Source organism: Xyrauchen texanus, chromosome 25, assembly GCF_025860055.1.
Source record: "Xyrauchen texanus isolate HMW12.3.18 chromosome 25, RBS_HiC_50CHRs, whole genome shotgun sequence".
In the NCBI taxonomy this organism is placed as follows: domain Eukaryota; kingdom Metazoa; phylum Chordata; class Actinopteri; order Cypriniformes; family Catostomidae; genus Xyrauchen; species Xyrauchen texanus.
In genome coordinates, this window is record NC_068300.1 from 13,405,167 (window position 1) to 13,430,679 (window position 25,513).

The 25,513-nt window shown below is 37.0% G+C and overlaps 2 protein-coding genes across 3 annotated transcripts in view; one reads left to right on the top strand and one right to left on the bottom strand.

The window, feature by feature from the left end:
- LOC127618704 (integrin alpha-5-like) overlaps nt 1–19,977 on the top strand; it is a 74,298-nt gene extending 54,321 nt beyond the window's left edge. The window contains exons 18-29 of one of the 2 annotated variants that reach the window (XM_052091305.1): nt 2,346–2,413; nt 5,601–5,748; nt 6,371–6,463; nt 9,373–9,452; nt 9,818–9,898; nt 9,990–10,095; nt 10,619–10,777; nt 12,448–12,558; nt 14,974–15,087; nt 15,816–15,917; nt 16,065–16,187; nt 17,090–19,977. In XM_052091305.1, coding sequence (XP_051947265.1) covers nt 2,346–2,413; nt 5,601–5,748; nt 6,371–6,463; nt 9,373–9,452; nt 9,818–9,898; nt 9,990–10,095; nt 10,619–10,777; nt 12,448–12,558; nt 14,974–15,087; nt 15,816–15,917; nt 16,065–16,187; nt 17,090–17,170 — 1,266 coding nt within the window. In that variant the 3' untranslated portion in view covers nt 17,171–19,977. The remainder of the gene's footprint in view (nt 1–2,345; nt 2,414–5,600; nt 5,749–6,370; nt 6,464–9,372; nt 9,453–9,817; nt 9,899–9,989; nt 10,096–10,618; nt 10,778–12,447; nt 12,559–14,973; nt 15,088–15,815; nt 15,918–16,064; nt 16,188–17,089) is intronic. The other variant, XM_052091306.1, reaches the window with a different exon arrangement.
- Nucleotides 19,978–20,420: 443 nt separating this feature from the next.
- The window catches only part of LOC127619179 (rap guanine nucleotide exchange factor 3-like), a 36,308-nt gene continuing 31,215 nt past the window's right edge, over nt 20,421–25,513 (bottom strand). Inside the window, exons 20-27 of the mRNA XM_052091971.1 lie at nt 23,631–23,812; nt 22,990–23,080; nt 22,646–22,696; nt 21,818–21,905; nt 21,653–21,717; nt 21,450–21,504; nt 21,203–21,274; nt 20,421–21,116 (exon numbers count right to left, since the gene is read on the bottom strand). Of these exons, the coding sequence (XP_051947931.1) occupies nt 20,998–21,116; nt 21,203–21,274; nt 21,450–21,504; nt 21,653–21,717; nt 21,818–21,905; nt 22,646–22,696; nt 22,990–23,080; nt 23,631–23,812 (723 nt within the window). The 3' untranslated portion in view covers nt 20,421–20,997. The remainder of the gene's footprint in view (nt 21,117–21,202; nt 21,275–21,449; nt 21,505–21,652; nt 21,718–21,817; nt 21,906–22,645; nt 22,697–22,989; nt 23,081–23,630; nt 23,813–25,513) is intronic.

Here is a 25,513-nt window from a genome sequence, read left to right on the forward strand (position 1 = left end):
TGAATCCTGATACACATACATCAGCACATTTTGAGTCTGCATGCAAAATCGTGAAAACATTTGCCTATAGGGGGCGCTATAACTAAATAATGCTCATAACTCCGCAACTATTATCAATGAAGTTTAAAAGTGGTATGCTTCTTGTAGGGGTCAAATGCTAACATATTCTACAATATGACTCAGACAAATAAAATAATATTGCATGCAATCAAATTTCAGCAAAATGGCTGTATAAATGGTGTGTAAATTACTGTATATTATCCAATGTTACCTGCTATTGTGAACTACGTCCCTATGTCAATAATTCTAAGAAAATGCTGAACTTTAGTTATTTAGGGGTTGCATTTATCATGTGGGTTTGACCAAGTTGGGTTGGTGGTTCGAATCCCGGCCCACACGACTCCACATGCAGAAGTGTCCTTGGGCAAGACACTGAACCACAAGTTGCTCCCAGTGGCAGGCTAGCACCTGGTGTATGAATGTGTGTGTGAAAGGGTGAATGAGTCACAGTGTAAAGCGCTTTGAATACCGTTAAGGTTAAAAAGGCGCTATAGAAGTGCAGACCATTTACCATTTTCCATTATGGTAGCCATTTTGTTGAGAAATTCGTGATATTTGTAAAAATACGTTTTTTTCCCTTTCAAAATATGCAACTTTAGGTTTCTGATGATTAATAATTAAGTTGTGTACATTCAAATGTATTCAACGTGCAAGTATTTCAATACCTTTAACTTGATAGAGTTGCACATGTAACAAAAAGTTATATGTGCAACTCTATCAAGTTAAAGGTATTGAAATTGTTATAACTTTTTGTTATATGTGATTCTGATTTTGTTGTAGAAAATGCTATAAATATTTTTCAAAAACAACATTTCTACGGAATTGACAGAATATTTAAAAAATATTAATTTATTACCTCGGACAACCTTATTTGTCAACAACCCACATGCTAAAATCTGCACAGATCCCTTGCTATTCCATTTAGAAATCTCTACACTCTTCATGATGTGCAATTCATGTGAAGAAAATGCATTCATCCTGCATATAAATGGAAATGTTTCAGATCCCCCCTTCAGTTAATGTTGTGATAGTTCGAGTTATCCAGCTTGGCGACCTCCAGTTTGTTGACCCAACCACTGCTGTTTGCAGACCACCACTCTTCTGTATACACTTTATGGTGGTTTTGGCTTTGGATCAGTGTTCTTTGACATATGCACATGTGACCCTTTTACCTCTCATATCTCAGGTCTTCTAATTGTTTGGTTGCAGCAACAAACCAAACAGCCCTGATCTCTCAAGGAGTCTCAAAGTGACCCAATACAGGCCTGTAGGGAGTTGTGGAAAAGGGTGGCCACCCTCATTGGTTGTAATTAGAGTTTGGAGCTAACTGATTACAGAGAAGCCACTTTGCCCTTTTTAATCTCCTTATTCTATTTCTTATCCTCATCGACATGTTGCGTCATTCTTGCACATGTCCGAATAACACAATCAGGAGGAAGCAATTAACCACGGCACGATTTTCCCTTTTTGCTTCACGTCTTAAGAGACATTCATGAGTTATGTGGAGTTTGATTCTTTCCCTCCTTCACTCATTAATGTGTATGTGCTTTATGTAATAGCCTATATATATTTGTGTATATGGTGTGTTGGGTGGTGTCACGTGCAGCAAGCGTGTGGTTCAGGGTCAGCAGCCTCTGATGTGAATGTTTGTGGCTGACCGAGGCCTTATGGTTATGGACGTAGCTCTTTATCCCTTCAAGCAAATGTTATATGATTTTAAAGTACGTACACATCTGCTCTCCAGCCTCAAAATACATTCAGAGATGTATACTAATCTAAAAAGCCATGTTTACTAGTCAGAGGAGTGATGTCTACCATTCTAAACGATAATGGTTGCATTATGCTATGCCAAAATTAGACACAAAAAAGCAAACCGCAGCTCGTGTTTACATAGAAAAACAATTTGATGGTGCAGACAGTAGCAAAAACATGTTCGGTTTGAACAGCTCTTTACACTGCTACCGTCAAATCGTGATGTGTGATTATGTACAAGCATCATCCATTATGATAACATCAAACTGTCGTGTGCAAATACTTGACCTCAACAGGCTATTTATTACATTGCAGCCTAAATGCACATTTTTAAAATGAACATTAAACTGTACTTCTGTAATCCAATGTGTTTCCAAGTGAAATGGGTTATGAAACAATAAAAAATGTAAGATGGGACTATTAGAGCACAGTCTTTGTAAATCAATGGCTGTATTTGTCCTGCCTAAAAGCTACTTTGTCTTGTTGTCCCTTTTCACCTTGGTTACATTTTTCCTCTCTCACTTTTGTTCTAGGCCCAGATTTTACTGGACTGTGGAGAGGACAACATCTGTGTCCCTGACCTGAAACTCTCTGTGAATGGGTAAGATTAGCAAGGAACGCAGAAAAAAGGCTTGGGTGTTTAGTTTTCTTATTACAAAGTTGATTTATCACATAGTTAGTAAAATTTTGTATGCATAAAAAATAAAGATAAATATATTTCATTAATATGTTCATTAACTTCTACTGCAGAGAACTAGAGACTCTTTTAAAGAGAATTTGTTAATGGACAAAGTTTTCCCAATTGAGACTGTGCACACACACACACACACACACACACACACACACACACACACACACACACACACTCAAACTTTTTGATAAATTGCAAGTAACAATTTTTCCCCTCTGATTTTTCCCTCTTCTGTGAAATATTTTGTGAGCCAAGTACACATAAAACACAGATACACTTGTGCATAAGGACAAAAACAGGAAGGAGGGCTAGGCAACAGGTGCTGGGATTGGCTGACTTAACTTTAATTTGTGAAATCTGTGGGTATTTTCAGTTCTTTTTCATGCACAAGATTTGTTTGCAATCGGTGACTGTTGTGCAACCACAAAAATGCGACTTAAACTTTACAGATTTGTTGTATTTGTCTTAGGTCATATATTTATAAAACATCAGAGAACATTACATTTTCTCTACAAAGTGATTTGGATTATCATTCAAAAAGCAAAGAGAACAATACATCTTATAAATTCACTCGATAGATCTCAGGGACTAACACACACATTCACACTCTCACACAGAACCATTGAAACCACAAAAACATACACTTACCTCGGCCAGAAACTCACTCCAATGGGTAACTTTACTTTGGCTGTGAATTAACTCAAAACGAAAGCTCTAAGGGCTTTCTATGCCATTAAAAGATCAATTTAAATTGATATTCTAATTCAAATTTGGCTCAATATTTTCAAATCAATAATTTAACCAATTGCATTATATGGCAGTGAAGTGTGGTGTCCACCTATAAAATTTGACTTTGTAAATTGGGAAAAACTTCCCATTGAAAGAAAAACACCAAACAATGCAGGGCAGAATTAGGCCAATACCCTCTCCAAAAAAGAGCCATCAAATTCTGGAAACACCTAATGACAATTGACCCCACCACATACCATTATAAAGCCCTGAAATACTAAGAGCTGAGCGAGGTGAGGAGTCCCCTCTGCCAATTGGTACTGAGACTGACTGACCTCACTCCTACAGAGATCAGACAACCTCAGGACAAACTCACAATGGAACCTAAGTTATGATTACTCCTACACCTGGCTCTGACGCTCTGATGTGCTTTTTCAGGTCTGCCTCTGCCATCACTATAATCAGAGACAGGTGTAGGAGTAATCATAACCCAGGTGACCATCCTTACCGCTCTCCCTTTCCCTCAGACTGACACATGACCATGTCCCCCCATGCCACAGTCATGTTTAGATTGGTCATTATTTATTGTGAATTAACTCCAGATTACCTAAATGTGTCTTTTTTCACTTTGAAGCTTATTATGGACATTCATTTTCATGGTACTGTATCGAAGTAAACTACTTTAGGATCGACCCGCCCGTCCCTACCTCATATGTGCGAGGAACGGGTCAAGATGGTTAACTAGTCTGTAAGCGACTAGTCTAGCTAGATTGTTTCTTATGTTTTGTTTTAGAAGCAATAGTTTAATTAGTGTACTAACACTGTGCTATGCTGTAGCTATTAGTTTGCACTATTAAACCTTCTCTGAAAAGTCTAGCAGCGGTGTTCCCTTTAAAACACAGCTGCTACAGCCATACAGATGGAAGTCTTTAGCCATTGCATCAGGACTCACGCCATTTTTTTAGTGTCCGCCATGAGCATTACCTTTTTAATGGTTTTCAGTTAAAAGTAGTTTTAAAAATGAAGTCTCCCCTGAATTCTGTTCCATTTTGTTGCACTCCGTACAGCTTTTTTTGAACACGAAAACATGTCCTATGTAAATGCCCTCTTAGAAATGCCATTCAGGGATAGGTGAACCCAAAACTATTTATATACAGTGCTTTGTTAAGACAGTTGAGTTGAGCAGTCATTCAGGTAACCTGTCAACTTGTCGCTTTTTTTATCCCTAATATGTGTTGTCTGGAGGGATATGTTGTAAAGTGCAGCAACTGATGGCATCCACGTAGGTTCGAGTCCCCGAACCAACCGAGTGCCAGCGTTTGAATTCAGTCTGTGCTGTTTCTCCAGCATGGCTTTATGAGGCCAGGCAGTAATTGGAAGCGTCTGTGTGGCCCTCACATGGAATTTCTCATTGTGTCTGAGATGTAGAGAGAAGAGAAAAGGGGGGAAGGAACATGACGGAATAGAAAAAGGGGACATTGTGGACTGGGAGGTGGTCTATGTCATTGCATGTTTAACTTTATAGCTACAATGGAAAAAAAAATGTTTAATAGGAAATGAGTGTGTATGGCAGGAGGAAGGGCTTCCTGTTGGAAATATGTTGCTGGTGTATTCTAGGTGACGTTCCACTGCAAAATCAGCAGAATTTTATGCATTCCATGTTCTGCTCGCAATATATATCACTATTCTTTGCTATGCTGTTACATATCACTATTGCTCATACTTTGCACAAACTCCCCCCTAACCATAAGTATTTGACTTTGGTGCTTAAATCATCCCACACATTTTTGTTACGGACTTGTATGATTTCTCAAACTGTGTGGCCTGTTGAGGCAAGGTGTGCTATTACTTTTCGAAGTGGGCAGACCTACAATTTTTGTCTGGCGGATGATAAAATGTGTGAAAATATATCTAGAATTGCATTTATTTTTCTTACCTCGTTTTTCTTGTTTAAGGTAAAACCTCACTAAATTTTGTTAGATTTATGTTTAAAACAAGAAAAAATATGGTAAATAGGGTAAGACAAAAAAAAACGTAATAAAAGTCAAGAAGTGCTCTCTGAAATGTCTTAATATCTTATGCAATTTTGCCTCTCAAATGCATTTTGTTTTAAGAAGATTTTGATATTTTTAACAGGAATACAAGACAAAAATACTTTTTAAAAACATACTTCAGTTTAGAGTACACTGATTAGGAGGAAATTCTTGAGCTTTGCACTGAGCTTCATTTGGTTTATTTGTACTTCTGTGTATGGCCATACGTTTACTTAACAGATTGTTAAATTGACTCCAGACCCTAGAGGAGGTAAATTAGCAGCTAGTGTGAGAGTTTCACATTTTGTTTGAATTTTTCGGTTTGTGTTCCGCAGGGACAGGAAGGAGGTGTACATGGGTGGTGAAAACTCACTGACCCTGACTTTCAACGCAAAGAACGATGGAGGCGGAGCATATGAAGCGGAGCTCTATGTGGTCTTGCCACCAGAGGCCGACTACAGCGGAATAGCCCGCAATAATGAGGTGTGATATATAGCGACCCACCCACCAGGTGCTGCACATTAAACAGACGTGTGCGAGAACCTTCCCATTAATTCATACACGTGTTCAGCATTTCAGCTGAGAAGGACCTTTGATTTATCAGTTACTTTGATACTTAGAAAAGAACTTGGAAACTGCTGAATAAATTGAGTATTTAGAATGAATCCAACCTAAGATGGTTTGCTGGTTTTAGTTGATGTTCCAGCCTGGTCATGTGGCTCTGTTGGCTTGTTTTAGAGGGGTTTGGGGCACATTTTTAACTGGTTCAGCTGACGTCCCAGCTTGGCCATCCTGAGAGACCAGCTAGACCAGATAAAGTCCAGCTTGGCCAAGCTGGGAGACCAGCTTAAACCACCTATCACCACTGCTTATTTGACATTTTTGTTATAAGAAATCCTCTAGTGAGGAATAACTTGACAGTGGTTGATGTTTTACAGAATTACAGTGTTCTTAATTTAAACTGTGTTAGGATCATTTAGTGCAAAATTGTAACATTCAGCAGTTGTAACCAGAACAAGTCTAAGCAGGTCAAGACATGCGATATGAGTTATCACCATTTTTGTTTCCAGACATTTACTGGTGGTTCTGTTTTTTTTTATAACAGAGTCTGACCCAGCTGACCTGCAGTTATGAAACGGAAAATCAGACCCGTTACCTCAGCTGTGACCTGGGAAACCCTATGAAATCAGGCACCAACGTAAGAACATTAAGCTCTCCTATCTATTTGTGAGTAGTTCACCCCAAAATTAATTAACTTTCCATATCATTACAAACCCGTATGACTTTCTTTCATTCTTGGGACACAAAAGGAGATGATTAGGAGGAGAATCAGTCAGCTCTATTCTTAGCAATGAAAATGAATAAGTATGCAGTCAAGGTCCAAAAATGACAAAAAATAATCACCTTAAAAGTATAAAAAAAAGTCTTTTGAAGCCATATGATAGTTTTGTGTGAGCAACCGAAGTCCTTTTTCACAGAATAATTTGCTTTAATTTTGCATCTACGTGTATCCATATATGACGTACCAAGGTGGGGTTCGCCACGTTTGACATCAGTGATATCATACACCATTGGTTTTCCTTTGTTCAAGAAACTTTGTGCAGTGTGCAGCATCCACCTGGATGATGCGACGGCAGCCATAGTGCGCCAGAACGCCCACCACACACCAGCTATTGGTGGAGAGGAGATGGTAGAGTGATGTAGCCAATTCATACAAGCCATTTTGACTACTTTTATGTTTTTTTTATATCCTTTTTGGAGCTTGAAAGCCTGTGATCACCGAGTATCGCCTTTTTATAGAAAAGAGCAGCATCAACTATTGTAAAGTTCTCCTTTTGTATTCTTTTGAAGGAAGAATGTCATACAGGTTTTGAATGACATGAGGGTGAGTAAATGATGATCAATTTTGGGTGAACTTTTCCAATTAAAGGATAGTTCACCCCATAACTTTTAATTTCTCTCATCAGTTTTACTCTGAACTTTACTTCCGCTGACCACAAAGATTTTTAGAAGAATATTTCAGCTTCGTAGGTTCATACAAGGCAAGTGAATGGTGGCCAATAATTTGAAGGTCCAAAAAGCATTTAAAGGCAGCATAAAAGTTATCCTTATGATGCCAGTTATTGAATCTATATCTTCAGAAGCGATATGATAGGTGTTGGTGAGAAACAGATCAATATTTAAGTGCTTTTTAAAATTTTAAATGCAAAAAGAATGTGATTTGCTAAAAACAAAAAAAGAAGAATGTGGAAGCTAAAGTTAAAGTGGGGATTTATGGTAAAACAAAGACTTAAATATTTATCAGTTTCTCACCCACGCCTGTCATAGTGTTTCTGAAGATATGGATTTAACCAGTGACGTTATATGGATTACTTTTATGCTGCCTTTATGTGACTTTTGGAGCTTCAAAGTTCTGTCCACCATTCACTTGCATTGTATGGACCAACAGAGCTGAAATATTCTACTAAAATTCTTTGTTTGTGTTTAACAGAAGAAAAATAGTCTTACACATCTGGGATGGCATGAGGATGAGTAAATGATGAGATGATGATTTTTGTTTTTGGGTGAACTATCCCTTTAAGAAGCAATGCTCAATTTGCACACTTTACTGTAATATGTTACAGAAATATTTAACCTTATGTTGATCAAAGATCACCTCAAGTGCGGTCCAATCTAAGATGACTGACAGCTTGTCTCAGATCAGACCTGACTACCACTTAACAAATTCAAGCCATGGCTTCCAGCAACCATAATCATGCATCCTATTAGACATGTAACCTTTTTTGACCATCTAACTTGTGTTAGTCAGCTCTTAGTGCTGTGTCAGGGGTTCATAAAGGGCTGTGTAGGATCATGTTTGGACAGGCAGGAAGTTCCCATCAGTGATGCAGGATGTGACAGTCATTTTGGCTAGACCCCCTTATCGAGTGGAGTTCCCCTTTCCAAAATGCCACTATGTGAGAGTGAAGGGATTTGTGGCTTTTTAATAGGTCTGTTGAGACAGACTAATTTAGGTGACTGTACAAACTGCTCCATGTCCAGATGGGTTTCCAGACACCCCTGTCTGTATTAGTCAGTGAGTAGGTTTGACTTGAGACACTGTTCTCATTAGTTCAGTTCAGGTTATATAGGTAAAAAGCTATTTTATTATTAAGGTTCATTTATGTAATTATTTTGAGGTTCCAAGACCACAAAAAAGCTTCAGAGCAAGGAATCTGATTATCTTTAATAGTATTTTATTCAATAAGAAATTCAGAAATAAACACATGCAAATACGCCTACATACAAACTCTCACACACGCTTGTATAGGTTCTTATTGGGAGGCCCTTGTGAAGGTTCTTATTGCCAGAGTTTGTGTATGTGATAGTAGCATAAAACCTAAATTATAAAAGAGAAATAAGAATTCCCATGCAGTTTAGAGCTGACTAGGTATACATATACAACAATAGTAAAAGACAGTTCACACTAAAATAAATATTTCTGTCATTATGTACTCACCCTAATGTTTTTCCAAACTTGTATGATCTACTTTCTAAAGGAGAAGTTAGGCAGAATGCTAGCTTCAGGAACCATTTAATTTCATTGATTAAAAACACAGATGACAGTGAATTGTGACTGAGGCTGTCATTTTGCTTATCTCCTTTAGAAAGTGATGGAGGGTGAGTCAATTATGACAGATTAGATTTTTGTGGTGAACTATCCCTTTAAGAGTGAGGGGAGGGGCTAACCAGACTGCTTTAGATAGTGCAGGTAAACATGACTTGATGAAGATGAATGAGTGTAGGTATATTTCCACTTGCATTTTTTTTGAACAGGAAGGAAACATTCCACCAACCTTAATATCAATTCTGTTGCTGTACTGTGTATGTAAAAAAAAATAAAAAAATGTCTGTTATAACTCTGACTGCGAAAATATGATATTGTGGCAATACTAATATTGTTAGCTACTTTGAGGTAAATTTCTGGTTTTGTCATTTGTAAGTAACTCTGGTTTAAGCCTTTCTGCTAAATGAATATTGTAAATGTAGGTAGGGCACTTTACATCACTGAGGTTAATGGAATATGATTTTGAGTTATATTTGTTTGTATATTTGTTTTATTTCAAGTTATGGGCCGGACTGCGATTCACAGTACCACGTCTGAAGGACACACACAAATTTGTGCAGTTTGACCTGCAGATCCGCAGGTACTGAACTTGCAAATATACATGCATGCTCACACTGCTAAATATCACTATATTATTTATGAAGATCTTGCCAAAACAGTGGAAGTCAGAAGTTTACATACACGTAGGTTGAAGTAATTTAAACTAATTTTTTAACCACTCCACGTGTTACGTGCTTTTGAAACCTGTTATAAAGAACAAATAATCCTGATATTACCTGTTTCCAATATCAAACTAATCCAACCAATGGGAATAATAATAATAATAATAAAAAAAAAATTGTTAATATTGGGCTATACATATATGGTCAAAGATGTATTGTGCATCTCTAATATATGGTCAGATGTTCTGACCCTTAAATGTGCTGCTTTTCTCTCCATCTGCAGTAAAAATGAGAATAACTCCCAGAGTGAAGTCGTCCCCTACAAGGTGGAGGTTGTGGTCCAGTCTGATGTGATTCTTCAGGGGTGAGTTCTCTTCACTACTCTAACTAGGAAGCTGTCCCTGTTCCCTCCTCACTTACAAATTTTTCCTTCTTTCTTTATCTCTATTTTACAGCATCTCTCGACCAGACAAGATCTTCTTACCCCCTCCGAACTGGAAGGCGACCAAGAATGTAATGGTTGAACAGGATGTTGGACCCTCCGTCAAGCACACTTATGAGGTAAAGACCTTGTTGAAGTCCTTCAGTTGGACTTGAGGGGTCATTTTTAGGAATCCAGTGTAACTTTGATCAGCTGTAACATATTATCCCTATGGTGAAATCTTATGCAATTTTGCTCTGAAGTAAATATATATTGTTTTAGGGATTTTTAGATATTTTTCCAGATTGCAGGTAGCTTCCTATTGCTGGATTCTGCTACTAGCTGACATATTTCTTTAAAGGACAGATTCCAGGGTTTTGCAGATCAGGCACAGAAACACTTTTACATAGAAATGTTGTCATGGAGAATGTGTTAAAGAGTAAAACAGAGGTCCTGAAATAGCACAGGGTATCAGGTCATTTATGGTTACTAGAGATTACTGGGACACCTGTGAAGTTACTTTGGTAGCATGACTTAATCCTGTGGTTATGATGGTGTACAATGTAATGGTGAAAATTGAAAAGCAGTGGTCTTGATGGTACAGAGGGTTTATTTGACATAACACAATCTGGAGTCATCACTCTCTCTCTCTTTGTCTCTCAGTTGGTGAACAACGGGCCAAGTAATATCAGTCACACAATACTGGAGCTGAAATGCCCCATGAAGCTTCAAGGTAATAGGTTAATTTACCCACTGGAGGTCATGACTGAGGGTCCCGTTAACTGCACCACCCACAACATAATCAACCCCTTGAACCTCAAGGTAAGTAGCCATGGGTTAACCACAGGCCAGAGATTTTATCAGAGTTGTGTTCTGTGATTATGTGCATGACTTAAACCTGTTTACGGGTGAATCCCTCGAAGCCTGTCAAGAACATGTACAGGTCATATATCACTCAAAATCAAAAGATAATAATAATAATAACCTATTTTTTAGGATCATTAGGATTTTTTGCATTGTAACATTTTCATGACAATTTGGCACATTTTCCACAAAATTCAGGATTATGAAAAATCTCATTGTTTATTACATTAGATGCTTATTTCAATTGTAAATGTTAATGCATATACATACTGTATATTAGAGCTGTCAAAATTAATTGATACACTTCAGAGGCTCTTAAAAGGATGGAGCCTGGTGATCACTAACTCATTTTAAACCTGTGAGACATCATCTTTCAATCACACCCAGTTTGTCCTATACAAACTAACAAATACACATGCCAAACATATGCAAGATACACACACATAACACCATATTTCCTAAGTATGTTCTCATCGCGAGTCCACCCTGTCCCTGTGCAGCCCCACCCAAGGACATTAAGGCCGTCCTTGATCCCCTTTAGGCTGCTCTCTCATCTCAATCTGTGTCTCTTCATGCTCCACATCCTACTGCTGTCTATATAAACACAGCCATCAGATCATCAGAGCCCCTTCTCAAAGACCACTCTGAAAGACCTCTCTCTGTTTTGACAGAACTGGTTGGCTGGTCTTAGCTGGTCTCCCAACCTGGTCATGCTGGTCAGTTGGCTGGGTTTAGAGGGGTTTTGGGGATATTTTAGCTGGCCAAGCATGGAAACTGTTTTTGAAAACAGTTGTCATTTGTGCAGTCCTGTTAGCTGATGCTAGTGGCGCAAGAAAATACACACCTAAGTAATTGAGAGAGAAAGATATGGCTAAAATATATATATATATATATATATATATATATATATATATATATATATATATATATATATATATATATATATATATATATTTTTTTTTTATTTTTTTTTTTTTTTTTCGAAATTTAGATAAAAATGAAGCTCAAGTGATACTGCATGGGACTAGCTGGGCCACAGTTATGGGTTCAATTCCCAGAGAACGCCGGGATTTGGGAATTGATCAGGGAACTGATAAAATGTATACCTTGAATGCACTGTGTAAGTCACCTCGGATAATAAAGAATTTAGATTTGTTATTTTCAAAAAAAAGTTTGCTGAGAAAAGGGAGGAAAAGGCAAAAATAAATAAAAAAAATCTTGTTCTGTTTCTCTCTGTTGTTTGGCACCATCTGATGCACTGCTGTGGCTCTTTTGAAGGCCGTCTTGATCAGTAAAGAAAAACTGATGTAATATCTGGGATTGTGCACAATTCCTCCCTCAAGTGGTTGTTTACGCTTTTTGTTTCGTGTTTCTTGGTTTTGAACAGTTTATGGTCTACACAACGGAGTGTTGAGTAAAATTCGGACAAATGTTCCGAATTACCTCATGACTCGTCCGTACTGTTGAGCTCACCATATGTGTTGAGTCAGTGTGCGTCAGGACAAACTGAACTGTGATGTCAGAGTCAGAAATGTCCAAAAGGGTGGTGAGTTTAAACTAAATGTTCTGTTCTCTTTTCTCTCTCTCTCTCTCTCTCTCTCTCTCTCTCTCTCTCTCTCTTCCTGTAGCTCCAGCAGTCATCCACCGAGCAGCCTCCCTTACGAGACGCAGCACAAGGACACCACTTAGAGAAGAGAGAAACGCACAAGGGTTCTCAACTGTCCCAACTGACTAATCTGGTAAGATTCCTTCAAAGTACAAATAGAAAAAAGTTTAGGCTATGAAAGAAATGAAAAATACACAAAGTCAGTGAAACATGAAACCTAGTAAGCTGCTTTGCTGTCAACTAGTTAGGCAGGATCCTAAATGAAATGGAACCTCATAAGTGACTAATTTGAAGTGCTCTACATAGCTAGAACATGCTACACAAATAGCACTCCTTATGGGAAATGCACAGGAAGCTCTACTCACAATAGAGTGCAACAGTGCCAATCCACTTTTTTAGTCGTCTTGATTCCAGAAGTAGTTTCTGCGGCTCTTTCGGCCCATTTTGTGACTGGCCTGTATGGTTCTTCTGATGGCCAGTCCACCCCTGATCGGCCGCAAAGTGCGTCAGCCCACTGGGAGAATGCCCGGTATGCCAGATTACCAATCCAGCCCTGAGTGTGATTTAGCATGCTGCTAAACTAATGATTTGATACTCTTAATTAGCATAAATATTACATGGCCCCCAAATATTGACTAAACTTTAATTACACCGAACAATGGATGCAATATATCAATACTTTACATTATTCAATCAAATATAATTATTCCGCCATCTGTGTTGCAATGCATTATGGGATTACCCTCTCCAGAAATGTGAAATGCCATGCTGCCATAGATTTCAGCCCAAATTCGGTTTCTTAGAGGGGAATGTGCCAATGATTCCTTAAACTGCAGACCTTTTGAGTCCTGATCAAGAGACACCATGTTCTTGAACTGCTGGTGACTCATACGTTGAGTAACAAACATTCAAAAAACAAATCAAATGCAGAATTCTCACGACCTCAGAAATCACAAGAGTTATCATTCACTGGTGTAGCAACTCAAATGGTCAAGTCATGTAGGGTCAAAGGTCTATTTGGACTGAATGGCTACCCTCAAGGTTGTTTTTCTTGGCCAGTCTAAGTGCATGTGCGATTCTGCGCTTGCGTATGTGTGTTCATGTGATACGACATTAATAACCTCATTATTCTCAAAGTGATGGGTCTGCTGATGTGTCCTTGCTCTACCTTATTGTAATTTCACTGGTATTCTCTGCATCATTAACTGGCCCAGCTACCACCTCTCTCAGACAGCAGTCAATTGTGTAGCTCAGCCCAGATTGGATCCACCCTCAGTACCTGCCCCGAGGGCTTTGTGTTGCCACCTGCTACGCTCAGTTGCCCATTTTTGTCATCGTTCAAATCATGATGCGTTCCAAGAGGATTGTTTTTCTCCATCCTGTTCCCTTTTGCTCTTGTTTTGGTTAGGGAGAAGGGCCTGCTTATGGCCTGTCTGGGGCTCAGCTAGAGGTTTAGACCCATGCTTGGCAACTCCCAGCCGGGTGAGATGATTAATAGAGGTCCTGGTTTAGAGAGGCCTAACCATTTTATCCTTTGGAATTGGGTTGACCTTTTCAGTATCAGTATCTCACAGTTTCTTCAAATACTCCACCACATCTTCAAACTTTCTCATCAACATCATTTCTTTTAATTTTTGAATTATGTTGTCTGTTATCATTTTCAGTAATTTATTTTTTTTGTTTACTATAATAATAATAATAATAATAATAATAATAATAATAATAATAATAATAATAATAATAATAAACATAATTGAATCTGACACAGAGGAAACTGTCCAGTTCTATCCAAATGTCTAAGATCTAAGATAGTCATCAAGGGACAAGAGCTGAAATCTCCAAAACCCTTAACAAAACAAACACAACCCCTTAAACCAGTTTTGGGGTTGTCCATCTATTCTCTAGGTGTTTGCATGTTCTGTGATTATGTTCTTAAGCCCCCTAATGTAGTGAACATCACCTTACAGTGGTATTGTACAGGTTGTAAAAACCAAGCTAAATGTTGTTGCGCTGGTGGGTCGGGAATTTGTCTTTAGACAACTGCAGCCAGTATTTTACAGTCCTGTGACTCTACCAGGGAATTCCAGCTAATTTGAAGCAGTCGATGCATAAGACCCCAACATAAGGCCGTTTGTCTCAGCTGTTGGCTTGTGACATTAACATCTGCCTCATGGTTCCATCTCTCCATCTGGATCTTCACATTCATAATAATTTTTTGGTTTTTAATTAATGCTTTCAATGAGAGTTTGTTTCAATGGGTGTTCAAATGACAAGCGGGCATGCTTTCATGTTGCCTTAATTTCTTCCTGCAATTACATTTAATTCACATGATCTATGTTTGTTTAAAGAGTATTTTTTTATATCATCATTACATTTCTGTGTCATTTGTTTATTTGAATAACTGCTGTTACGAAGTATCTTTACGAGTTATGGGAGAAGTCAAATTCCAAGCACAGAAGAGAATTGCTTTATTTCTATTATTTTTATTCTGTAAACTGATCTTTATTAACTGTCTGCTTCTTTTTCCTCTTTTTGTCTGATGTTTTAGTCTTGCTCTAGTGTGGATTGCTGGACTCTAACGTGTAATGTTGGCTTGTTGGGGTATGGGAGCCGTGCCATACTACATGTTCGCTCACGGATCTGGGCCGAAACATTCATGGAGGTGAGCGGAAATCTTGCAGAAAACTTTGGTGCCATCAGTCCAAAGCTCTTGTCTCTTTAAACAGGATCATTGTGGTTTAGAAAATGTAATCAATTTCATTTGTATTTTGGTTTTAGTTAGTTAGTTTGTCAGACTAGTTAGTCAGACTAGTTAATCACTCCATCATTTAATCATTCATAGTCTGACTAGTTTAGTTTGTTAATGGTGCATAAATGGATGCATATTTACTTTTGTTAGTCAATCATTCATAGTAGGGTTAATTAGTCTGACTAATAAGTTAATTAGTCAGTCAAGCCAGTCATTCATAATCTGACTAGTTCAGTTAATTTGTTAATGGTGCATACATGGATGCTGATATCTCCAAACAGGAATTCTTTTGAGAGACACCGTACATGCTCTCTGCAGTTTTAGTCAATACAAAGCTTATAAGTGAGTGCATTGAAAATACATTAGCAGGCAATCCTAAGAGCTCAGAGGATTGGAATGTCAGAGGGGTTTTGTGAGAGCCAAGGCCAAACTCAAACCTTGTGGTTTAGTAAGGCAATACTGCCTCCTGCTGAATAAGACTGGGACTGTCACATGAACAATTATATTTAGCCAAGAACAATTAATTATTGTCAATTTTTTCACAGCCTGTTTCGTTCACACGGTTAAAGAAATATGTTGACAATATAAAAAAAATTAGCTTTCACTTATTTCCAAAAGTGTCTCTTTATGCTTCCCTACAGAATCCGTATAAAAACTTAATTCTGGAGTGTCTTGCTAGTTACAAAGTGGAAAAGATGCCATATGCCATTTTGCCCAAGGTGACTTCTAGTGGTGCTAAAAAGGTAAACCTCATACAGTTTCATTTTTACATTTTTTTCTGATCCAATACATTTCTCCCTTTCTAGCCATTATCTCTGAGATATATAATGATTTAGGTTGCTAGTTAAAATCATCCACTGAGAATGGAATTTTTAATCTCCCTTCTGTAGTTGGTCACTCCTGTAGTCTGGATCAAGCCAGAGAGTTTGTATGCTGTTCCTCTGTGGATCATCATTTTGGCTATTCTAGCCGGCCTTCTGCTGCTCGCACTGCTGATCTACGTCCTCTACAAGGTGAGTGATGGCAGCCATTTTATTTCTAGTTGGGTTTTATAAGTTAGATAGTTGGACTATCTTGTAATTAATTGTAATTAATTTAGTATTCTTTGTAGACTGTAGTCAGACTAGCTTATAACGTTTCATAAACAAATTCTTATCCTTTGAAATCGGGCTAGCTTGTAACTTATCATATATATATATATATATTTAATCCTTTGTAGTCGGACTAGCTTGTAACTTAGGCTATTAACAAATTTGTTAACCTTTTTTAATCAGACTAGTTTGTAATCTATCATAAACAGATTCTTATCCTTTGTAGTGGGGCTATTTTGTAACTAATTGTAAACAAATAATTTTTATTTTTAGTTGGACTAGCTTGTAATGTTTTGTAAACAAAGTTGTATCCTTTTGTAATCAGACTAGCTTGTAGCATATCAAAGAAAATCATTAAACTTCGGGCTAGCTTGTAACTTAATGTAAACAAATGATTGTCCTTTATAGTCTGACTAGCTTGTAAGGTATCATAAACAAATTCTTATCCCTTGCAGCAGGGCTAGCTTTTACCTTATCCTAAAAAAATGTCTTATTCTGTTATGTCGGGCTAGCTTGGAACTTATTGTAAAAAAATGTTTTCCTTAGTAGTTGGACTTTCTTGTAACTAGCGGTAAACATGTTCTTATCCTTCATATTAGTTGTAAGCAAAATCTTATCCTTCATAGTTGCACTTGCTTGTAAAATATCTTACACAAATTTGAATTCTTTCTTGTTGGACCACTTTTTAACTAGTCATAAATAAATGATCTATTGTTGTCAGACTAGCTTGTAACGTATTGAAAACAAACTCTTATTCTACATTATCAGATGAGCTAACTAATCATAAACACATTTTTTATTACTTCTCTTCTTGCATCCTGTAGCTTGGCTTCTTCAAGAGAACTCCCTATGGCACTGCCATGGAAAAAGCCCAGCTCAAACCTCAGGCTGCATCTGAGGCCTAAACTACTAGAGCATTCAGAGAACACATGCCAAAGAATGTTCCTTCACCAGAGGCCATCCAAAAAGAATTGCTGTTTTAAAAAAGACTAAACTGCAGTAGAAGGAATAGGGATAAAAGATCACTGGATCTTCACTGTACTGCACTAGATGACGAGACCATGAGGACTCAAAGCCAAATGAATGTTGACATGCGTGTTTATTTTATTTTATTGTTTTCCTTGATGTTGGATTTGAATTTTAACCACCACTTATAGTCTACCACTTACAAACAGTTTGGGCTAATCTTAACCAAAACTCAGGATTGCTTCCCTGGCAACTGGCTAAAGGAGATAAACAGCAACAAATAGAGTCTCTCCTATGGATTTTGCCCAATACTCACTCATCTGCACTATTAATAACAGGAACATTCTTAACAATTTACATAGTTTTTTGGTCTGCACCGGCTCATATGCTTTAAGTGTTTTAGATGGTTTATCAATCTGCAGTGCAGCATTTTACATTTTCAGCATGGTATTTTGTCATGCATATGCATATATATTTACACCAAAAAAAAAAAAACATCTATGCAATATTTCACAAAGAATCAAAGATTTTGATACAGGTGGTGTTTTTTGTTTTGTGTGTTTGTTTGACGTGTTTTTAAAGTTAGAACAAGTTAGTTGGATACCTCACCGTGGACCCTCATCTCCATTTTCCTGCTGTTTTTAAGATATTCCAAATGTTTTTTTTTGTTTTTTATTTGTTTATGGAAAGTCTATGCAGGGCCATTGCTTAAATTCACTGGGCCTGGGACAACATTTTTATGAGTTGGCCCCCATCCCTGGGCCCAAAGAGTAGACTATACCATAGGGGATGTTACTGGGGCCTTATTGTCAGGTTCTTCGAGGCCTTAGAGGGGTTGTCCATTAGAATGTGCTGTTTTCAGATCAGTCACCTCTGTATCTTCTAAATAAGACAAGCCAAATGGTTTCGGTCTCGGGTGAAACTGTGGAAAAGTAGCGTACATTTCCACAGAAACATAGTCAGGATCCTTCACGGAAGGCGACTTCTTCCCTACTGACTGTCAACTGTTTATGTCCTGTTATCTTGCAAAGTCCATTGTAACTAATGGTAAAGGTGCCTTAAAAGTCATCTGGGACATGACTGGATCCACACCGAGCCTGTGAAACCTCGCAAATGCCTTGAAGCAGAGCTCTGCTTTGCCTTTGCCTTCAATACCGACTCTTGGGCCAAAGAGTGGAAAGGGTCAGAAAATGGGGGCCGATTTCTTCCTATATGGACCCCTCTGTTGTCCCTCCAAACGTCTGTGGGCAAACAGAGAACCACTGTGGACTTGGAATGAGATTTTCGCAAAGTCCGTTTGTCAGTGCACATTCAGGTTATTTTGTACACATATGCATACATAAACATACATATATTAAAGGGATAGTTCACCCAAAAATCTAAATTCTGTTATGTCGTCACAAACACGGAATTTCTTCCGTGGAACATTTTTTCCATACAATGAAAGTGAACAGTGACCAAGCCTGTCTCGAGTCCCCAATCCACTTTCAGTTTGTTTAAAAGAGCAGCTTGTACGTTCTGCTAAATATCTTTTTTTCATGTTTTAAGGAAAGAAAGTAAAATGGGTTTGGAATGACACATAACATTTTATCACACAAATGTTTTTAAGGTTAAAAGCAACTGACTCACGGACTAAAAGCAGACCTCTTCCAAGGCAGCACTCTCATCCAGGGATTGAATGTTGACCTGTATAGTTTTTGTTTTGTCTATAATGTTTGTGCGTCTGTGTATTAATCTGCTTGTGTGTGACCATATGTGTGCTTATGGAGAGGTGTGTGTCTGGATGTGAAGATATGAGAGTTTGTTGTCCAAATGCTTGCGGAGAGCCACAGTGATTGACATTCAAAACGTAGAAATGCCTCTGTACATCATGGTGCTGAAGTGGCCGAATCGGACAGGATGCAACTGCAATCATTTATCATGAACGTTTCAGCAAGCCGCTTAGAAAGGAAATGCAGCTGGAACTGTGGATTGTGTTGGACCTGTATGGAAGTGCAATATTGTAATATTTTCTGTTCATTACAACTTATATTTTGTCATGTGTATATTAATACTTTTAGTAAGATTATCAGAAATAAGAATTATTTGAAGACAACACCCAGTTCAAGGGTTGAAATTAGCCCAGAAGTTAGAATATTAAAAAAAACAGTGAAAAACTGTAATCAATCACGTGGCAAAATATACATTTAGATGTTAACATTTGTTTGCTACAAAGGGCCAAAAAAGCAGATCTTCAATTGTAAATCATTTTTGTCCCATGGAAAGCCTGGTCATTTGTCACCAGCCAAGTCACTTGCCAACGATACTGGCTGTAGTGTTTTATGAGTTTGACTGTTTAACTGTAGTTTTACCTGTTTTACCACAACACTCCTTTTACATTGGCTGTTTGAATTGGCACAAAACCAAAAATACTAACTCTCAGATCACTTGAATACTTTGTAATTTTCTTCAGTATTTTGCTATATTTATTCCTCCAAATGTTAGAATTTTTTTTTTTTCTTTTTTTTTTTTTGCATTTAAGCGGGAAGTAACACTGGGTTTGTCTTTGGGTTTTTTTTTTTTTTTACTTAAACCGCCCCAAATTCCTGATTTTGTTTTGTAAATATATGTTTGGTGAGGAGATTATTTTAATTTTCAGCTGATACTGATTTGACATTGTATTTCATCGCCCCATATTGGGGAGAATCAGAGGGATGTTCAAGTAATTATTTGTATTTACAGTTTGCATTTTAAAATAAATCTTTTTCTACAAATTCTGATTGTTACATTTGATGTTCTCTGTGATTATTTAGCGTAATTATGCCAAGACAAAAAAGTATTTCAACAGAAATTTTGGGAATACATCACAGTTTGAGGTTTTGATATTAATTTTGGATACTTCAAAGTTTATATCAAATACATACAAAGGGGTCCACATTGAAAATCTGAGAGTTTGTTTTATTCATTTAAATTTGGAAATGAAAAGCGTTTTAGGATTTGGGCAAAATTAAGACAAAGTTAGATGTATAACGAAGGAAAGGAGTAATAAATTGCACTATTTTTAGGTCTCTAATCAAATGTTAGAACATTTCTGACATTGACCATGTGAGCAATACAGTTTAGTGCCAGCCAGCATGCAAGCTCACAGTGGGTTGTTAAGAAGTGACCAAAGGGACCAAATACTGTGAAACTTGAACTAAAAGACCCCAATTTATGTAATTTACACATTTTTACATCAAACAACAACATGCACCACACATCTTCAATAATTTATTTATAAAAATAAACATCAATAGAAATGCATAAGATATTTATTTTCATTATATATATATATATATTGACAAAACTAATTGTGCTATTGTCATAGTATTTAACTGGTTTAGCTTAGTGGTATTTGGCTTTGTATATACAGCAGCTCGTAAATAATCTGTACACTGTTGTTTTCCAGTGCAAGCTCACTTTCCATACAAGTTAGAATTCATTTGCTAATTTTATAAATAACAGTGAATGCCAGCAGCACTAAAGTGAAGTTCTTTGCCTGTGGTGTAGTGTGCATTTCAGATACAGCCCAGCATTTCAATCAGAACATTTCTAATAAGGCATCAAAGGAAATTGTCATTTGCCAATGCTCGGCTAAGTGTAGTCCATGAAGCACTGACAAAGTGTTACACCAATTAACCACACATAGGGTGATCGTGGATTTCTTCAGTCACATGAAAATGAATGGATGACATATTTTCTCCAATATGGAGCAAGACAGGGTGAGGAAAGGCAGTCTGGCAGCTTCTCATCGCTCTATGGTTCTGGATAACTGAGTTAGTCTCTTCTGATTGTCAATCACTTTAAGATTCTGAATGTACTGTCTGACACTGGTGGCACTGCGGAGGGTCAGGGACTGATCTGAATCTACAAGAGATAAGAGGCAGAAATCATGGTGCATAGCAAGGACAGACTGTGCAGTACACAAACTGAAAGTAGAAAAAACAACATACATGTTGATATTCGTATAGCTTGGGCATCCAAGAACATTCGCTCTGTCAAACCTTTTTGTGGCGATGAAGGCACTGCAAAACCAGAAATAATCATCAAAAATGTCTTATTTGTGGAAAGCAGCCAACAAAGACAAGGAACAGTCTGATTATTTGCTGAAATTGAAAGAACAACATGGAAATTGAATGCTACACAGATAAATACTGTGACATCCTGTGATCCACACCACTAAGGGGAGTATTAGCCTACCGTAAGGTTGACTTCGGCACTCTCGAACTGTTTTCACTGTCCTGGCAATCATGCGCTGCAGATAGGGCAAGAAAAAACACATTCTAAATGCTTTTTCTAAAGGTCTAGTGTTAATTGAATTTGTATTAGGTTAAATAACATGTCAATTGAATGCAATACTCCATCCAAAAACAAATGTACAGGGAGCAAGTCAACATGCTCACCATTTTCTCAAAGTTTACCAACTTATTAGTGTAGTTTTTGTTTCCCTCATGGATAAATGTCATATCTATAAAAATAAATAAACAAGAGAAAGATTAGGTAAACTAATGAATAGCTCATGACATAGATAGTAAAAGTGTAAATCATAGTAAATAAGCAAACGACACCTTTAAGCAGTAATGGCATGAAGGGTATATACGGAGGGCTGAGTTTGGCTACAGTTAGCCTGTAGGCTCTGTGATTACGGGATGGATCCTAAAACACAGAGATATCAATATAAATGCGTAACAAAGTCCTTAAAGGAATATTCTGGGTTCAATACAAGTTAAGCTCAATCATCAGCATTTGTGGCATAATATTGATTACCACAAACATTTTTTTTTTTTTTCCTTAAAAAAAAAAAAAAAAAGCAAAAATCTGGGTTACAGTGAGGCACTTACAATGGAAGTGAAAGGGGATAATCCGTAAACAATAAATACTCACTATTTCGATAGTATAGCCACAAGACATAAACAACGTGCATGTTAACAGGATTTTAGTTTGATTAAATCACACACTAACCATTTCTGTGTCAAGTTATTGCCAATTTTACAACTTTACCATGCCAATGTAATGTCAACAAACCATTAAACCCTAAAATGACTGTAAAAATGATGATTTAAACAACTGTACAGCTCAAATAATATATGAAGTTTAAACAATAATTAATGTAAGTGCTTTTATTAAATTATAAGCTTCACATTTCTGCCTTTAAACCCTCCAAAAATTGACCCCCCCATTCACTTTCATTGGAAGTGTCTCACTCTAACCTCCATTTTTGCTTTTCTTTTTTTTTTTTTTAAGAAAAGAAACCAAGAATATTCCTTTAATTTTATTAGGGTCTTATAGGCTCATATTATGTATTATAGAAAATGTTAAAGACAATTTCTTAAATCCTTGTAATAAAAGTTGCTTATACAAACTGAACATATAACCTTGCTCTTAATTGCTCTTACCATTAATCTTTCATATGCACAGTAGATCCTTTTGGTTTTGTTTGGAAGCCTCTATTAATCAATATAAAGTAGAACACACTGTTTCAGTTATTCTGCAAGATTTGTCATATTCAAAATAACCAAAACCAAGAAATTGTTCACATTTAACAGTATGTTTTAGAATAATGAAGGTGAATGCATGTATTTCACATTAACTGATCTAAAAGCAAGCAAAAACGTTTGTACCCAAAGGCCGCTTACTACCTTACTACTATACTTGCACAACAGATGCTAAAATATTATATATAATAGTGTATGTTACAATACAGAGCTTTTGCAGGGGGGGACTGCTTATTTGTCCTTACCTCCCATGTTTTATTTAGTCTCTGAACTGCACTGTTACTGAGCCCGAACATCACAGCGAAAAACGAGTTCAAGTTCTTCTGCTCTTTCAATCTGAAATAGAACAAAAATAAAATCAGTTCCCCTTCAGCCAAACCCACAAATGCAAATCATAATTCTTGTAGCAAACAAGTCAAATGTGTTTATCTCCCTGTGAATTATTAGAGAAACCATTGTAAATAAGCAGGTGAGCAGGTAGCATGTATGGATATTTCTGTTTCACCTAGTGTCACAATGGACATGCACTGCACCTCTCTGCATGTTAGTTTACTTCTCTAAATGAAGTATGATAGTGTGTACAGATTCTCTTGAGCAAGTGTGCACATAGCTGTAACTTTGAGCTGCGTGACACAAAATTAACAAAGTTTGATGAGGGATTATTTGAATGACTCTTAGTAGGTCAGACGGATATGCTGATGTTATCAAGCTCAAGTCATGCAATGGTATGACTAAATAAGAAACTAGCGGCTGTGTTTGTCAAACTAGAGTGTAATACTATAAATCACTATGACAGATGTGGAATGGCCTCCATTATAGGAACAGCCTTGTATCTTGTGGGAGTATTGAACATTTATTGATTATTGTCCATTTGGAGAATACTCACACAATGGCCATCTTGATGAACTTCTTCAGCAGTACGGCTCTCTTGACCAGGTCCACACAGAGACACAGTTCAGTCACCACCCAGTATTGCATCTCGTTGAAGCGACGGACTAATCGCTCAAGATTAGCCGTGGTGGCACCTGGGAACTTTTCCCGTCCGAAAACATAGTAGATCAGCTCCACCTGTAAGACAAAAAAATCATTTCAGAATGATCTGTCTGACAGCTAAATTGACAAATCTTAAATGTTTTGCTCTATTAGAGGATATTTAACCCCATAGGCCTTTATTTTATATTTATAATAAAATGATATAAATAAATGTAAGTGCAGCGCAGTTCTAGTGGGAAGACTAGCAGCTGTACATCGTCATACCATTAGCTAGGTAACTCCTAGCCAATCACATGTCGCTTTATAAGTCTGCTCAAAATCTATCACATTGCTGTTTTAGTGTGCTAACACGGCAACCTCCACCACCCCACCACCACAGGTTGAGTACCGTCCTGCACGGGGGTAGGCTCCTCGCCCCTGCCTCTTATATCCGGCAGGATATGACGTTCCGAGTATAACTTCTTCGGACTGCCAGACAGGCTTACGCCAAAGAAAGACATTACTTTCCTTTCATATTCATCACATAAATGTCATCTTAAATTTCCCTCAGGTCTGCGAGTCTTCCTGATAGAATTTTATTTATATTTAAAATAAAAATCAATCTTCACTTTCATAGTTACTATTTATCTGGTTTGCATACAAAACAGAATAATTTGGTTTTAAATAATAATAATACAATAATAATAATAATAATAATAATTAAAAAAAAATCCCTTTTTTTGTAAAAGCATTAGAAACTGTGCTTAAAAGGATAGTTGATAAATGGTGCTCAGTAAATTAACCTCCAGAGACCAGAGCATGACTGCTGTGTGCATTTTCCATTCATCTTTTAGATTTGTAACTAGTAGCTCCTATGAAATATGCAAAAAAAAAACATTTATGTCCACATATGTGGACAGTGGGACTAAGTTGTGAAATTAAAAAAATAATACCAAGCTATAGATTTTTAGATGTTATATATTATATACCCTAATTAGGGAATGACTTAACCTCCAGTGAGTTGTCTGTCTTTACTGGTCTCAGAACAGTTTGAAATCCACCTTATTTTCACCCTAACTCCATATAAAGCCTCTGAAAGCATTTTCAGAGGCTTTAAAAATAAAGAATTTGTTTATAGTCCACGAACGTGGTCATTGTGTTTAACAGTGTGCCATTTCGTGATAAATCGATGAAATCTTTAAAATGGCATTTGGATGAACCAAGAGACTCTAGTCTTTTGCCTCAAACAGGTTTTAATGTAAAAATTAATGAGGTTTAATTCCAGACGAAGTTTTGTTGCTGTTGCTCATTGTTTCTCTCGTTTAGCTGAGATCTTATTCTTGTTTTGTCACATGACTTGGTGCGTCAAACGTTTAACCCTTTAATAACATCCTTGAGTTTCCTGAACTGAGATCAGTCAGTTTAAATGAAATTAAATTATGCACAGCCTACAATGAAGCCAAAACGTAATGTCCACGCATGTGGACGCGTGGTCTTGGGTGGTTAAATTTAATAATATTATATTATCATTATTCAATCATTATGTATTATTATTCTTATTATTATTATTATCATCATCTATTAAAATATTATTATTATTTATATTTTATGGTGGACAGAACAGATACATTAGTGGCTTTTTGAAATATTCATAAAAATTATATATTCTTTGAATATACAGTATACTACAGACTACTACTTAAAGTAGCCTACATCACTTCTCTACAAGATAAGAACTGCTTTTTTATGCTTCCTACTTGTTCCAGTTGAACGTTGTAATTATTAGATTGTTCTAAT